Genomic DNA, 16,176 nt, shown 5'->3' on the forward strand with positions numbered 1-16,176 from the left:
TATAGCATTGTTGTATGTTGGTTTTGGTACACCATGCTTGTCTAGCATACATACCTTGTAATGCCATGATTTGCCTCAATACATGCATAGCATTTAGACTACCATGTTTTTGTGTTTTGGCCAAGCTTTGTGAAGCTTATATGCATATTTTGATGTGCTAAGGGACTATTTTAAGTCATTCGAGTCATCCATGCCTTGCTTTGTATAGCTACCATGTAATCCCTCTTTTATGCCTTAAGCTTTGGCCCTTCTAGCATGCCATCCTTGCTTTGTTTCAGTGGTTTGGAACCACTTGACATGTTATTTCAGACCTCATGATGTGCCCATGTGCTTGCATTTGATCCCCCTTCAATGTGTTTAAAGGTTATTGCCTTATGCCCCTTGTTTAGGCCTTGGAGTATGCTTGCATTTTTAGACCATTTAGATGCCATCTAAGTACATCCTTAGCTTTGTTCAGGTCTGTATTAGACCTATTTTAAGTCCCTTTGGCCTTGTGAGGCTTGGTTGACCTAGCCTTGGTTTACCTCCCCTTTGGCTTGCCTTAAGTCTTGGACCATTGGTGCATGTTTGGCTTGCCTTATTTACTTGGTTTGGCACGTTTATAACATGTTTTTCAGAACTTTATGTGCATGCCATTAATCCATGTTTTGTCACTTTTAAGTGTACTTAAAGGTTGCATGTTTGATGCTTGAGTGTTGGCCCATTAGCATATGCATGTGTCTGTGTGTGTGTGTGTGTTGGCCCTTATTTCCATAGCATTGGCTACTGTTTTGGACCTAGTTTAGGGCTGTCCAATTAGTGTAAGTCCCTTCCTTGCATGCCATTCAAATGTCATTACATTATTCCATGGTTGCATGCTTTGGTTGCATGTGTTGCATGCTTAAAATCACTTGCATTGGGTATGCATCCTCTTGGTCAAGTTGTTAGCATATTTGTATGACTTGCATGTTTGCATGGTTGAGTTGCACATTGCATACTTGATTAACTTGCATGGATTGCATGCCTAGTGAGCATTGTGCATTGCATCTCCATGTTACACACTTAGGCTCACATGCTTAGGTTGCATTGTACTAGCATGCATGCTTGGCCTCTTGAATTGCTTGTGATAGAGGTTGAGTTCAATTTGTTTGTTTATGTGCATTGCATGACATTTGAAATGAAAATGCACAACTTGGTCTCTTGGGCCATCACGCATTGAAATGCGCAATTGGTGGTCCAAGAACCAAGGGTCGTATCCCTTTGAGTCACAAACATGACAAGGGATGTGTCGGTGCACACATTCGCTTGAATTGCATTGCCATGCAAAGCTTTGCCCTCTGCTGCTGTCAAACAGGTCCTGCAGGAATTTTCGGCCGATCGACTACACAGAGTGCCGACCGGCCATCCATCGGTGGCCGATGGATTCATCTTTAGCCGATGACCACCAAATCACAGCCGGTGACGATCCCCTTTGGCCGGTGGCATTCCCCAGCATCCAGTGAGAATATCCTGAGACTTTGGCAGTTTTCAGAGGAGTATAGTAGGGAAAACCGAGGCAGCTTGCGCATGGCAGTGGACTTCCGAGCAAGACCGAGCATGCATTGCATTGGGCTCTTTTCCCGAGGCCGTTTATCGCTTTCTTAGATTAGTTGATTTGCTTAACTAATTTAGTTGGTCTGTAATAATTAAATAGCTAGGATAGTTGGTTTGTCATTCGGACTGTATTATTCTTTCGGACCCTCCGAACGAGGGCAATTGTGTAATAAGTGTGGGTACGTGTGTGCATGTCTTCCAACCTCCGCTTCTTTCTCCCTTTTACTTACCTGCTTTGATGGTTAGTATTAGGACATGTTTACTTTAGCATACCTTGTGCTATGCATGCGTGCATCATTCATCAGTATTGCATGCACCGGGCTCGGCACATCATGCTAACTGTATCGTATTTCAAATCTGACTTGAATACATGCTACTTGCCGCACTTTACATGCCATTTTAGGATTAGCCGAGCCTATCCTAATTGCATTCTGTATGCGTTGCATTAGCCACTTTAACATGAACTAGGATCATGCATGTTTGCTAACTAGTTTATTGTTTTGGCACGGAGTACATTGTAAGTATTTATGTTTTAGCATCTCGCATGCGTGTGAATGTTAACATAATTGAACGATTACCATGAGGCTAGCTGCTTATGTGATATAACTGCTTGAATGCCTGTGAATGAAGGTCGAATTGCTTAAGTTGGGATAATGCATTAAAACTGTGAGTTTTAAGCCCACTAGATAGTGGCAAAACCATCTTTTCTAAAGCCCACTTGAGGGTGGCAAAACCTGCATTTCAGCCTACTTGCGATTAGCAAACTATTTTCAAAACAAGCATGAAATGTTTTGTTCCAATTTTGGCAATTTGGTCTATACTTGTTTGCTGTGCGCATAACATAGTAATTCTAGGCTAATAACCGGAATAAGAACACATAACATTTTCAAAAATGGATATCACAGTTAGTAGAGGCCGATCTTCGGATCGGGCGAGAGGGGGTGCTCATAGCTGACCTTCCCCAATCGTACCCAAGCTCCCGAGCCGAGGCAACTTTGGTGATGACGGACACGTGGCCTTTGGCACCGAGTCAGGGTTTCCTAAATTCTCCCATAAAAAATATTTAGGTGGCGACTCTGTGTCTGGCAAAGCAGTCCATGTTTGGCACTTCTTTTCAAAAATCTGTTTCTCAAAACGATTTGCCGGATTTGGACTCTTTGGTTCAGATTAAGAACCGTGACACAAGTTGAGTCCGAACTGCAACACGAAGGCCTCACGCGGGCGCGTCTACAAATATTAAATATTCATTCTTTAGGATTAGAGTTTTGAAATCAAAGCCCTATCTTGGGTGGTTACTGATGTTAATTTTGACTAAAAACAAACCTTAATATTGGATATTCAATATCACTGTGTTTGGTTGGGGATTTGAAAAGAAAAATGGAAAAGACATATGAAATGTGAATAAAATGTACCTCCATTTCACTTAGTGTTACACACCTTTTTTCCTTTCCCTTTCCAAATCTCTTCTCAAATCCCTCAATCAAACACAACGTAAGGGTTAGGGTCTTAAAATCAAAGCCCCAATGGCACAGCTATGTTGGGTGGCTGTAAATAGGAACAAACCAGACCTACACAAAAGTGCTCTTGAAAATATTCAATTCGACTAGAAAGGAAAAGATTTGCTCACAAACCCATAGTGGAGACGTGAACAAAGTGACGACTTGTGAAGAATATGTCGACAACGGTGGCGTGGATCGCCGATGAGGCTCGTGGTCTTCGGCCATGGCAGATGCTTCGGCTATAGTAGAAGAGAAGAGAAAGGACAAAAGAAGAGCAAGAGAGAGAGGTCAATCGATCAAGGAGCCCGATTGATTTCTAGGGAAGTTAGCTATTTTAGTAAGCAATTTTAGTTTTTAGTTATTTTAGTATATTAAATTTTTGTGTTTGGGAAGATGGTTAGATTTTTTTATAGTTGGATGCGATGTCTGTGAGGAAAAAAAAATGAAATGATTATAGATTTAATGTTATATTTTATCTTATTAACTATTTTATCCTATTTCATCTTTTTCTGAATTTTAACAAAAAAAAGGGTTAAAAATTTACTTGCCAAACAAGGCCTCTGTTTGTTTCCTTTTTAGTAACTAGCAACACCAGTTGCTAATTGAAAATTGTATTATTTAAAGAATTTAGTTATGAAGTGGTTATGAGGTAACATGGTATGCTAGTATAACCCAATATAAACAAGTTATGAACTAATATAATAATAATTATGATCTATATGATATTGTTTATGATATAAAATCACATAATTTCACAATTAAATGTATGATACATTTAAATGTACCATAGCATCACTCCTATTTTTATGCTGGATTATATCAATTTATATAATTAGTGATAATTGAGTTATTTTATATCACATCTGATTTTAATAGGTTACAAGAATTATCATGAAACTAAATCGAACATAAGTTATCCAAATGATATTTTCTAATAAATGTCTGGGTATCTACAACGAATAATCAACAATATAAGTTTTGATATAACGGAAAATTTTATTAATTATGCTATAAAGGGGAGGCACATGTAATGAAGTCTAAATCTTCTAGAGCCCTTGTTTGGGATGTTTTTGACTAAAATAATTATAAAAAAAAATAAAATAGATTAAATAGTCAATAAAATAAAATGTCACATTTAAACCATAATCATTTCATTTTTTCTCTTACAAAAGTCAAAAAAATCAAAAAAACTCATCCAAAACGAGGCTTTTTAGCCTCAGGCTAAAATAGCCATAAAACCAACCCGCATCCCAAACGAACCCATCTGAATGATTTTTAATAGAATAATTTTAGAATAAATTTTTGTATGATTGAGATTTTTTTTTTTTTTTTTTTTAAAGTGATTATCAATACTAGTGTACTTAACTTTTTTCAATATATTCATACCCCAGCTTAGGCCTTGTTTGGTAATAAATTATTTTAATAACTTCATGATTTTTTTTATTAAAATATGAGGTTAAAAAAATTAGTATATTTGGGATATTTTTTGATTTTTTACGAAAAAATGTACAAAAAATTTTTAAAAAAAATGAAATCTTTGACTTTTTTTTGTATAGTTTGTTAGATTTTTAGCTTTTTTAGTAATTTTTAATATTTTACGAAAAATATGTGTAAAAGTAAAAAGAAAATGAAATTTTTGACTTTTTTGTATAGTTTGTTAGATTTTTAATTTTTTTAGTGTTTTTTTTTTTTTAAACTAAAAAGTGATATTTCCAAACACTACAAGAAAAAGCACCTTTGGTGACTAAATTTTTAGTCGCCAAAAGTCCATTTTTAGTCGCCAAAAGTCAACTTTTTAGTTTCCCCGACTAAATTTTTTAGTCGCCGGTTTTGTCGCTAAAACATGGTCGCCGAAGGTATTGGCGACTAAAAAAGTTTTAGTCGGCAAAAAATAGGTCTTTAGCGACCAAAGTTTTGGTTGCCAATAGTCAATTACACTTTTTAAAATTATACATTTAGCGACCAATCTTTTAGTCGCCAATAGTCAATGAATCGCCGACTAAACCGTTTAGTCACCAAAAAACAAGTCTTTAGCGACCAATAATTTTAGTCGCCAAAGGTTGTTCCGTGAAAAAACAAAAACTAACTTTTTTGCTTTTTCTGAGATTCGAACCACCAACCTTTGGCAACATACTCTCTCCACTATGCCACTACAACACCACATAAATATATGTGCAACATATATTATTTATATACTATATTGACCTGTATTAATATAAAACTATATATATAAACATAATTATTTTTATTCAATATAATTTATGTAAAAAAATAAATTATTTACTAAAAAAAATGAGAGAACTTTTGGCGACTAAGGCCTCGTTTGGGAACAGGCTAATGTAGTAATTTTTAGCTATTTAGCTAAAATATGAGCTAAAAAGAACTAGTATGTTTGGGATGACTTTTTGGATTTTTACGAAAAGATGTGCAAAAAGTAGAGAGAAAAGAAAATCTTTGACTTTTTTGTATAGATTGTTGACTTTTGGCTTTTTTTAGTAACTTTTTTACTTTTTGGCTAAATGTGGGGGTTCCCAAACGGGGCCCAAATTTGATTTTTAGTCGCCAATTCTATAGTTTTGGCTATTAATTATTTTTCAGTCGCTAAAAAAATTAATTCCCGCCTAAAAATAACCACTTTTGGCCGCTAAATTTATTTTTAGTCGCCAAAACCTCTATTTTTAGCCACTAAACTGAATTTTAGTCACCAATTGTACACTTTTAGCTACTAAATTTTCTTTAGTAGCCAAAAAGCTTCACTTTTGGCTACAAAATTTATTTTGGTCAGTAAAACACGTATAATTGGCGACCAAACTATTTTTTAGTCACCAAAACCTATACTTTTGGCTACTAAATTTTTTTAGTCGCCAAAAATCTTCACTTTTGGCTACTAAAATTTTTTTAGTCGCTAAAACTCATATAATCGGTGAATAAACTGATTTTTAATCGCCAATAACTACACATTTAGCTACTAAACTGTTTCAGTCGCCACTAATTCCATTTTAATTGCCAATTCTGCTACTTTCACCGACGAAAATTAAATTTTTAGTCGCCAATTCTGCTTTTTCTTGTAATGAAACGATAGCCTATACTATTATACTTTTAATTATTCATTCAAAAAATTAATCTAAATCACTCAACCAAAAGACACTCTAGATCCGGATTCGTGTGTAATGGCTACAACCTTTGCATATTTTCATTTTGTTGTTTTCTTTCTTGGAAGTTGTAATTATAAATACAAGAACAGATCGCAAAACCTCTGCACATATAATGGGACCAATAAGTTAGTTGTGTATAAATCGTGAATGAGAAATACGGGAACAAAGTATACTGAAATCACTCTCTTATTTCGCTCCGTAACTTTACTAAACTACAAATATAATTAAATAAAGAATCTCTCACACTCGATCCATGAATAAAAAACTTGTATATATATAAATATGTATATATACTGTATGTATTTGTGTGTACACATGACTCAATGAATCGGAGGAGATCTAGTGCTTCATGAGCGAGACCAAAGACAAAACCAGCGACGAGCACACGACGGCAGCAGGGATGGGCAACGAGAATGCTGATCTAGCGTCCACGCCAGGTGCTGGTGCGGGAGCCATTCCGAAGTCTTGCGCAGATGCAGTAGCGGAGAAGAGAGCGACAATGAAGAAGACAGCCAAAGCTTTGAATGAGCTCATGTTTGCCATGGCAGATCTTTCGATTATATGTATATAACTAGAGAGAGAGAGATAGAGATGGTTTTCTAGAGAGAGGAGAGAACTGTTAAGAAGAATGAGAGCAGGGCAGAGGAGAGAGGCTTTGATGCAGTAGGAAGCAAGAGATATGGATTATTGAGGCAGAAGTGGGTGTGAGAGCTAAGTATATATAAGGGGCATAAGTAAGCATGTGACAGCTAGGTCACGTTCAAACTTGATGGAGAGGGCCGAGTCGTAGAAGAAGCCGGACACGTTTCTCCAAGCCACGTGGCAGAGGTTCGTTAAACCAACTTTGTTTTATTGAAAAGACGGAAATGCCATTCCGCTGGTTTGGTTTTGATTTCTAGAAAATATTTTTTTTTAAGTTTTATCTTTTTATTTTTCGTATTTTTTTATTTTTAATAAAAAAATTTAATATTTTAAATAATTTTTTTTAATTTTTAGACATATTTAACATAAATACACTTAAAAAATATAATATTTATTTAAAAAATCTTTAAAAAAATTTACTAAATATCAAAAATATAAAAAAATACAAAAATTCAATACATTTTTTATATTTTTGTGTATTTACTATTTTTTAAAAAAAATTTTCACAAATATTTTAATATTTAGATATATCTAAGTAAGGTGCATCTAAAAAGTAAAAAAAAAATTACTTAAAATTTTAAAAAAAAATTCATTAAAAACAACAAAAACAAAAGAAAAAATCTATTTCTAGAAAAGTGAATTCGAAAACTGAAAACAAACACACTAATTATAATATTATTATAAAATTTTATAGTATTAATTATAAAATATATAATTTTGTTATAGATTTACATAATAGAAAATGACATACGGTAGGATTTCATAAAGAGTAATGATCCATCCCCCTTTTTTCCCCACCCCCTTTGACCCCCTCTCTCTCTCATTGGTCACCTTTTCTTTTTCTTTTTCTTTTTTTTCCTGCTCCACCAATCACCCCCTGCCACGTGGCAAAGGGGGTGAGGGGGTGACCCCCAAAAGGGGTCCCAAGCATTATTCTTTCATAAAATCACAAAGCTAATGAGTTGGCATTTACAGACACAAGCTTCGACTTTTTCGCTATGGCGGTTGCGTGATGACTTTCGGCAAGGATCCATCCCGGCGAGGATCGTCTGTTGTCATGCATGATCCTCGTTTTTATTTTTATTTTTTGGAGAAGCATTCATCCCGTCCATAATCTATTGAATCTTTCATTTAATTTGTACATTTTGTTTTGTATTTCATATATTTCAGTTTTAAAAAAAAAATTAAACCGATTCAATAATCATAAAATATTTAATTTATCACAATCGTCATTAAAAAAATGAATGAATTGTTAATTTTTTAGAAAATTGTTGAAAAGTACAATTTAATGCCTAATTTGGCATCTTAAAAAAATTTAAAATGTCAAAAAGTTACTAAAAAAGTCAAAAAATTATCACTATTCACAAATTAAAAATATTAAAAAATTAATTTACATAATATTTAATACAAATCAACCAGTTGACGTGACTGGTACGAACTGATAGAAGTGGGCTGTCAAATGGGGAAAAAAAAATAGGTATATATATTCATTAAATTTGAGGGTAATGTTGGGCCAGTGGGGGCCCATCACGGGTCTCGTTTTGATAATCTAAATCGTCAATGTGTAGAACTCGTCGAGTACTATATGTCTGTAAAAAATCACGTTGATCGGATATTGCTAACTATGTGATCAAATCAGTTTTGTATAAAACATGGATGGTGTTATAGTTAACGGTCGACAAAAAAATAACACGATCAGATAGCTATTGATATCCGATTACCGTGATTTTTTATAAGCATATAGTACTCGACGAGTTCTACACATTGAACGGTTCCGATTAGAAAAACGCGACCCGTGGTGGGTCTCCAAGGACCGAACAACACCGTCCAATTCAAGCCCAAAAAGGAGGCAATCATTTCCTATCTCCTAATCCGCCCACTGCTCTACAGACTGTACGGGCTACATCACTAACTTCTCCTATACACTTATTTATACAATTTTTTAATACACATTTTTTCACAAAAAGTCAAAAGTTAACCCAAACATCTATATTTTTTTCCTCAACTTTTAATCCAAAAAGACAAAAAGTGCACTTATTTAGGACACCCCAAACAACCCCTCATAGGTTCAGTAAATATTTTTATTGGTAAGAGGTTCACCCATTGTGAAATAATTTGGTGAAAAATCCTTTTACATGTTTTGAAGGAAATTTTATTTCTAATTTTACCTCTTAATTTATTTGTTTGACTTTTTTTTGACTATATGTTCAAATTTATATTTATTTGTACATATTATTTCTATTTATTCAAAAAAAAAAATTCTATCTATTAAAATTTTTGACTATCCGTTCAATTTTTTTATTTATCTATTCAAATTTTTCCTCTTATCTGTTTAAATAGCTATCCAAATTTTATTATCCGTCCATTTTTTTAATTTTTTTTTTTCAATCTATTGAAATACCAAGCAAATCAAATCCTATCTATTGAAATAGATACCCAAACCAACCCATATCTATTGCAATACTAAACCAAAACCAACACTATATGTTCAATTTTTTTATCTGTTCGAATCTCTCTCTCTGTTGCAATTCATTTGGTCATCATCATCATAATCAACATCAACAACAGAAAATCAATAACATCAATACCTTACACACACAAAAAAAAAAAAAAGAAAAAAAAAAGTAAAGGATCTAGATGGTTATCTTTACCCATACACACACACACAAATGATCTGTTATTTATACAAAATAAAGCTATCAAAAATCGAAGAAGCAAAAAGCATTTTCTAACTATCTGTTCAATCTGAGAGAGATCAAAGCCGAAATAGTAGAGATCTGAGATCGGAGATCTCAAAAAGTGAATATGAGATTGGAGATCGGAGACCGACATGAACTCTGGCTCGCCGCATATGTCAAGGTAATCGGAGGCTAAATCGATGTATCCTATGACAACGGGCTCGCCGTGGAGGTAGAAGGGGCGAACCGCTGAGATAGCAAACGATTGAATCTTGGTATGAAGCTTTGCTTGCAGGGCTGGCTTGTTCTTGTCCTTCAAAGCTCTGAAACTAGGGTTTCGATACTCTAAAGAGAGAGGGAGAGAGAGTATTGGAGGTGGAGGTGGCGATAGTCGGGTCAGCAGCGGTGGAAGAGGCTTGTTGCTCGGCTTGTTGAAAGTGTATGACGGGTTTGATCGGTCTCCGAACTTGAACTCGCCGGAGTAGGAGAAAAGAGAAAAACAGAGAGATTTGAAAAGAGAGTCGAGGCGGCGACGGTGACCTCATCTCTGATCTGGTTATACGGTCAAACCATGAGAAAAGAGAGAGAGAGAGAGAGAGAGAGAGAGAGTGTGGGGGTTTGGTTTGATCTGTGTGTAGGGATGGCAATTTGAACCCAATCCAACAGGGATCCAGCCCCTCGATCTCGATTAGAACAGTTTTTTCTTGAAAAATACCCCCATTGGCTGGGGATGGTATTCGAAAATGAATCCCCGACAATTTTTGGGTTGGGGACGGTGATAGGCTCCCCATCCCCATTTCCAACCAGAACTAAAATTTTTATTATAAATTACTATTATATTGCATAGATTATTTCAAGGGGATGAACCCATGAATTATATTTGAGAGATACCTATTGATGTTAGAAGTTAAATTCGCTAATAATGTTGGTTATGCATGCTACTTTGCAAAATTCAAACGTGGTGTTTTTTTTTTTTCTTTGGTGGTGTGGGTGTTGTTTTCTATCTTGTTTGGCATGTTGTTGTTTGGGTGTTTATGTTGGACATTGTTGGATTATGGCTTTATATATATTATTTTTATTCGCTTCAAAAAAAAAAAAAAGGGTCGGGGATATTTTGAGGTCAAGGAAACCCGATTCCCGTTAGGGGGCGTAGACAAGGGGGTTGATGAGTTTCCCGCGGGGGATCAGGGAGTGGGGATAGGAAATTTTATACCTTCGGGGATCGGGGATAGAGAGTGTAATCCCGGGCTCCGCCCCGCCCCGACCCGTTGCCATTTCTATTCGTGTGCACCGTGTATGCCATATATATACTAATAGTTTGGTCATTTTGCAGAAACTTTTCATTATGGACTAGGTATTTTAGAGTATGGATCTTTAGGCATAAAAAATTCAAAATTGGATTTATAGAGCAAATGCTCTTAATTTTTAAAAAATAGACCCTTCATTGTTTTTTTTTTAAAAAAAATACAATAAAATAAAAAAAATTACGATTATTAGATCGACCTAATTTTGTATTTTTATTTTTATAGATGATACATATTGAAAGCCATACAAAATTGATGGTTTGGATTATCGAAATGGGACCCGTAATGGCCCTACGTATCTCTTAAATTCTCTTAGGTTGAGATGTAAATATAAGAGAAGTTTAATATTAATTAATAATATTTTATTTCATTTAATGGGTCTTAAAACTTATTGAATTTTAAATAATCCACCAAAAACATATAATTATTAAATAAATTTAATTTAATAATAGGTTAAAAATAAAAAATTACTAAACTCAAAATTTTAATATAATATTAAATACAAATTAACAAATTAAAAATAATGCGGTACAAAACTTAAAATAAATTAATACACCATTAAATAACCTTCACATCTGTCCAAATGACACCTATTAACAATAGTCATATTTTATTTAAGGGTCTTGCTAACAAGTGACTCTAGGGTACAAGAAAAAAAAAATTGTAAAACACAATACACTTTTCGCTAATTTTAATACACTTTTATTGAAATCAATGCACTTTTTAACTATTTTCCATATTTTCAAGGTACTTTTTACATATTTCTCAACATTAAACAATGCTTAAAGGGAAACATTATCACATAGGTTTGTCCCATATCCTACATGGCATGTCTTTACAATCATTGGTTACGTACCCACTATTTCTTATTTTTTCTCCTATGTATTACATAAATAATCAATAGAATTAAAAGGGCATACAACCTAATTGAAATTTTTGGAAGACATGATAATTTCTCACCTAAGAGACACTTGTTAGCGGAAAATTATACAATAATACCGGAATATTACGTGGTCATACTCCCTCACCCATTACCGTTCATTATACCCTTCATTTTTCTTAATCACTTAACATAAATAATTAATATTGCATCTTCTCTATTAATTATATTAATATAAAATATTACGTGGCCGTACTTCTGAATTATCGAATGAATGGTTAGTATTTGCCTTTATTTATATAACCATAGCACAATAAAACCATGGATAGTGAGCTAATGCCTCTTTTGTCTTTGAGGCTTCATTGGAAAAGGTAATGACTCCATTGAAAATTTCACTACAGGAAATTAGGGATTTAACGGCGTTTATTTAACGGCGTTTAAGTAAACGTCACTTTTTCTAACAATTAACGGCGTTTTTTAAACGTCACATTTGTTATAAATTAAAACGGTACCGTTTTGTGAGTGGAAGACGTTTGAAAAGCGCCTTCAAATCCGGTCACTCTTCACACCCACTTCTGTCTCTCCAAACCTTTATTTTGAAAACCCTATCTTGAGCACCGCCATCTAGACGATCGAATCCTGTCTCACTCACTCTCTTGCTCTCTCTTTCTCGTAGATAATCGAATCTGTTTCTCCAAATCTCTCTCAGAGGATCGATTCTTCTTCAGTTCGGTGATTCATCTCTAGATTGCGATTTCGAAGTTCGATTATGAGCACAGCTCCGTGATTTATCTCCATGGATTTGGAACTCTTCGTCTTTTTCGATCAGAGGTTAGTTGTTTTGTTTGTGATTTATCTCTGTTTTGGATCAATGTTTTGCTTAGTGAATACTTTTGTTTAGGGCTCTATATAGGTCTCAAGCCCTTAAGGCTCTCAATTCTTCTTTACTCTTTTATTCAGTGATTCTTCTTCGATTCTTCTACAGGTCGGTGATTCATCTCGGGATTGTGATTTCGAAGTTCGATTTTGAGCACAGCTCTGTGATTTATCTCCGTGGATTTGGGACTCTTCGTCTTCTTCGATCAGAGGTTAGTTTTTCTGTTTATGATTTATCTCTGTTTTGGATCAGTGTTTTGAAAATTTGGTCTTAGTGATTTCATCTTTGTTTCAGTAATTATTTTTCACTGATGTGTTGCTCTGCACTATGAGATCTAATTGTTGGAGTAATGAACACGTCTTATATTTGGTGGATGGTGTTCCTGCCTTATTGATGTTAATTGTCCTTTTTTTGTTTGGTTGTTGTGAAAATGGAATTTTGCTTCTTGAGGTCAACAGGATGCTGAGGGCAGGGGGACACTTTGTTTGGGCAGCACAATCTGTTTATGAGCATGAAGATAACTCGCAAGAACAATGGAAAGGTAAGCATCATGTCCAAACTAACTTGTAAAAAAACTAGAACCTAGAAAAGGAATCATGTCAAAATTACTAAAGTACATTGGTCAGGAACTATTGAATTCTACCCTGCTCACGGTGGGTGGAACTTCTTCTTAAATACAGTTGAAAGGTTATTAGTTATTTATATTATTATTGTAAATATTGTGTAATTCTGAAATTATATAGACGTGTGTGTATCTGTGTTTTACTCATTTTTGTGATATTTTCGTTTTTCCAGTTTCTAGCATGATGGTATGACATTGCATCTTCTTCTCTTTTCTTGTATCATATCTCTTCATTGCTGATTCCTGACCTTAATTGTGCATAGAAATGGAGAACCTTTCTTGGCGTATTTGTTGGGAACTTATAAAGAGGGAAGGGTACATTGCTATATGGAGGAAGCCTCTGAACAACAACTGCTATGTTAATCGGCATCCTCAATTACAACCTCCTATATGTGAAGCTAATGACGATCCAAACAATGTTTGGTATGTCCAACTTTACCCTCATTGAGTTTCAACGTTACATGGAAACTGCCTTTATAATTTGTTCGAGCATTTTTATATATAGACCAACATTTTTGTATCAAGCATCCATATCAAATTCATATCGATCACATGAATGATCAAATGTACTCATCAGTCTTTGATCCCGAGATGTTGATACACAAAGAAAAGAGATTGATTTTTCTAAGGGCAATGAGATTTCATTTTGGTTAGGGTAGCAGAAAATTGGGGTTTGGTCAAATAGCCAAGTGCCATTACTTTTGAATGTCTTTTGGTGATGTCTCTGACTTGATTTGGACCTGAATATAGCACAGAACTGTTAGAAAGACAAACTTTATTTATTTAATGGCTCTACAAAATCAGTAAACTGGCTATTTGAGAATTTAGCATGATAAATTACGTTTGGAACCTGTTTAATCCCAGAGTTTGCAAGGAACTATATTCTCCAAATTTCTAGTTCAGATAGAATTAATTAGATTTGTGAACAAAATATGCTGACAGCATGCACTTCAGGGAATGACGAATGTATGGTTTGAATTTTTCACACATTTACATATCAAGATATCAGTAAAATTCTGGTTTGGGGTAAATTGACAGAGATTATTTGACAGGGAAAACCAAATTCCACAAAAACAGAAAAACGATCAAGCAATGTGGTTGAGTTCTATGCCTTCATAGATTTAAGGACTTCTTTGGAGTATGTCGATTGATTGAAACAAACTAAAACTGATAGTGTATTACTGAAATTGTCACTTGTTACAAGCTTTCAAACAAGAACAAATAACAAGAATACAAAGATAACCGATTGACTAAAAGCTAATTGATACTCCTAGTTAAAAGAAGCTACTCCTAGATAATTGCTACTCCTAGTTATCACAGGTTTGTGAATGGGTTTGAAGATCCTTTACTTTGAATTCCCACTTTTGTTCCTTTGCACTAGCCACAACTGCTGCAGCCACATGTCCCTCCTTAATTCCTTGATACACCAAGCATGCTCTCTCCACCATTTGGAAAAGATCCTTCACTTGTTGTAACTGCTCTCCACTTCTGTGCCCACATGCTTCTGGCTGCACTCTTGAAACACAACTCTACTTCAAAAGACTTGTCCACCTTGCACGTTCCTTACTTCAGATCACCTATTAATTCATCTGAGCCACGTCAGCACCTCTGTCGACAGGCCAAATTCAATATTTTAGTACCAACACAAGACCTCTCCTTTTTTATCCATCATACCTTACTAACATTGGGAAGAGAGAGTGTATGTGTTTGTTTAAATAATCTGAATGTTCCCTCTTCAGCTAAAAGCCTAAAACATCTTCATTCATTCACTAATAACACATGGAAAGAGAGATCAAATATCTATTTAAAGGAACAATCCCATATGAATTATTTACTTCCCTGTTGCTGGTATTCTTAGAATTGCTCCAAGCTTGTAACAGATTATTCAAACCCTACGTCCAAGTTGTTACACCATATCCTCAAGTTGATAATTTCTTACCCATGAATTTAGTTTATCTTTTAATTAGTGATGAACAAAATCTTTTCAATTTCGACACAAACGTCTAACTACATTGATGCATTCTTACAGGTATGTCAGTCTAAAGGCATGCATCACTCCGTTACCTGAGAATGGTTATGGGGCTAATGTTACTAGCTGGCCCACACGCCTTCATTATCCACCAGACAGGCTACTTACCATAAAAATGGATGCCTACAATTCCCGAAAGGAAATATTCAGAACAGAGTCAAAATATTGAAACGATCTTGTAAATGGTTATGTTAATGCCTTCAATTGGAAAGACTTACACCTATGAAATGTGATGGACATGAAGGCTGGATATTGAGGGTGCCTTCCTTTTTCTTCTTCTTTTTCATCTCTTTATATATGTTTACCCTTCTCTAAATCTGGAAGAGTGCTTTTTAATTTTGATTGTTTGAATTCCTATATCATGGGTACTTTGTTCATGGCAGGTTTGCTGCAGCATTACATGATTATGGGATTGATTGCTGGGTTATGAATGTTGTTCCTGTTAGTGGTTTCAATACATTGCCTGTTATTTATGACTGTGGGCTCGTAGGAGTTATGCATGACAGGTATGGGCAATGCACTTTTTCGACTTCTGGTTGAGAACAAATTCACTTTTCCTAATTCCATGTGGTTGAATAGCTCAGACCTCTTAATTATAATTTTTAAATCCTTCTTTCAAATTAAATCATCATCATTGTATCAACTCATTATAGATCAATGGTGCTTGTGCCTGAAGTCGACTCGAGGCATCTGAAAATTTTCACTGATTTCAGTCCACCGAGATTCTACAACTTGAGAAGATCTTTTGAATGTTGGTTTTTAAAGCTTATCATGCTCTGCCTTGTGCTATGGAATATGAAATAGTGGTTCATAACTCTAGATAGTTATTAAATCGTCCAAGAACGGCTTTTTTGTTATCGAACCATTTTCTCTTATCACACAAGGCACTGCAATGTGTGAGATTTTTCATTAATCCTC

At 34.8% G+C, this 16,176-nt stretch overlaps 1 protein-coding gene across 2 annotated transcripts; it reads left to right on the top strand.

The window, feature by feature from the left end:
- Positions 1–12,410: 12,410 nt before the first annotated feature.
- On the top strand, positions 12,411–15,772 carry LOC114285314 (putative methyltransferase PMT10). 2 transcript variants are annotated; one of them, XR_014360489.1, is made up of 6 exons: positions 12,411–12,561; positions 12,716–12,818; positions 13,038–13,148; positions 13,493–13,652; positions 15,259–15,516; positions 15,642–15,772. XR_014360489.1 is itself a non-coding variant. In XM_082913613.1 (5 exons), the coding sequence occupies exons 3-5, from the start codon at positions 13,067–13,069 to the stop codon at positions 15,425–15,427; spliced, it is 411 nt and encodes a 136-aa protein (XP_082769739.1). In that variant the 5' UTR covers positions 12,411–12,561; positions 12,716–12,818; positions 13,038–13,066; the 3' UTR covers positions 15,428–15,729. The 2 variants fall into 2 exon arrangements, 1 of the variants encoding a protein (XP_082769739.1); XM_082913613.1 differs by having other exon boundaries at positions 15,259–15,729.
- Positions 15,773–16,176: the final 404 nt, after the last annotated feature.

The sequence above is a fragment of the Camellia sinensis genome, chromosome 2 (assembly GCF_055761805.1).
Source record: "Camellia sinensis isolate YWXY chromosome 2, ASM5576180v1, whole genome shotgun sequence".
NCBI lineage: Eukaryota > Viridiplantae > Streptophyta > Magnoliopsida > Ericales > Theaceae > Camellia > Camellia sinensis.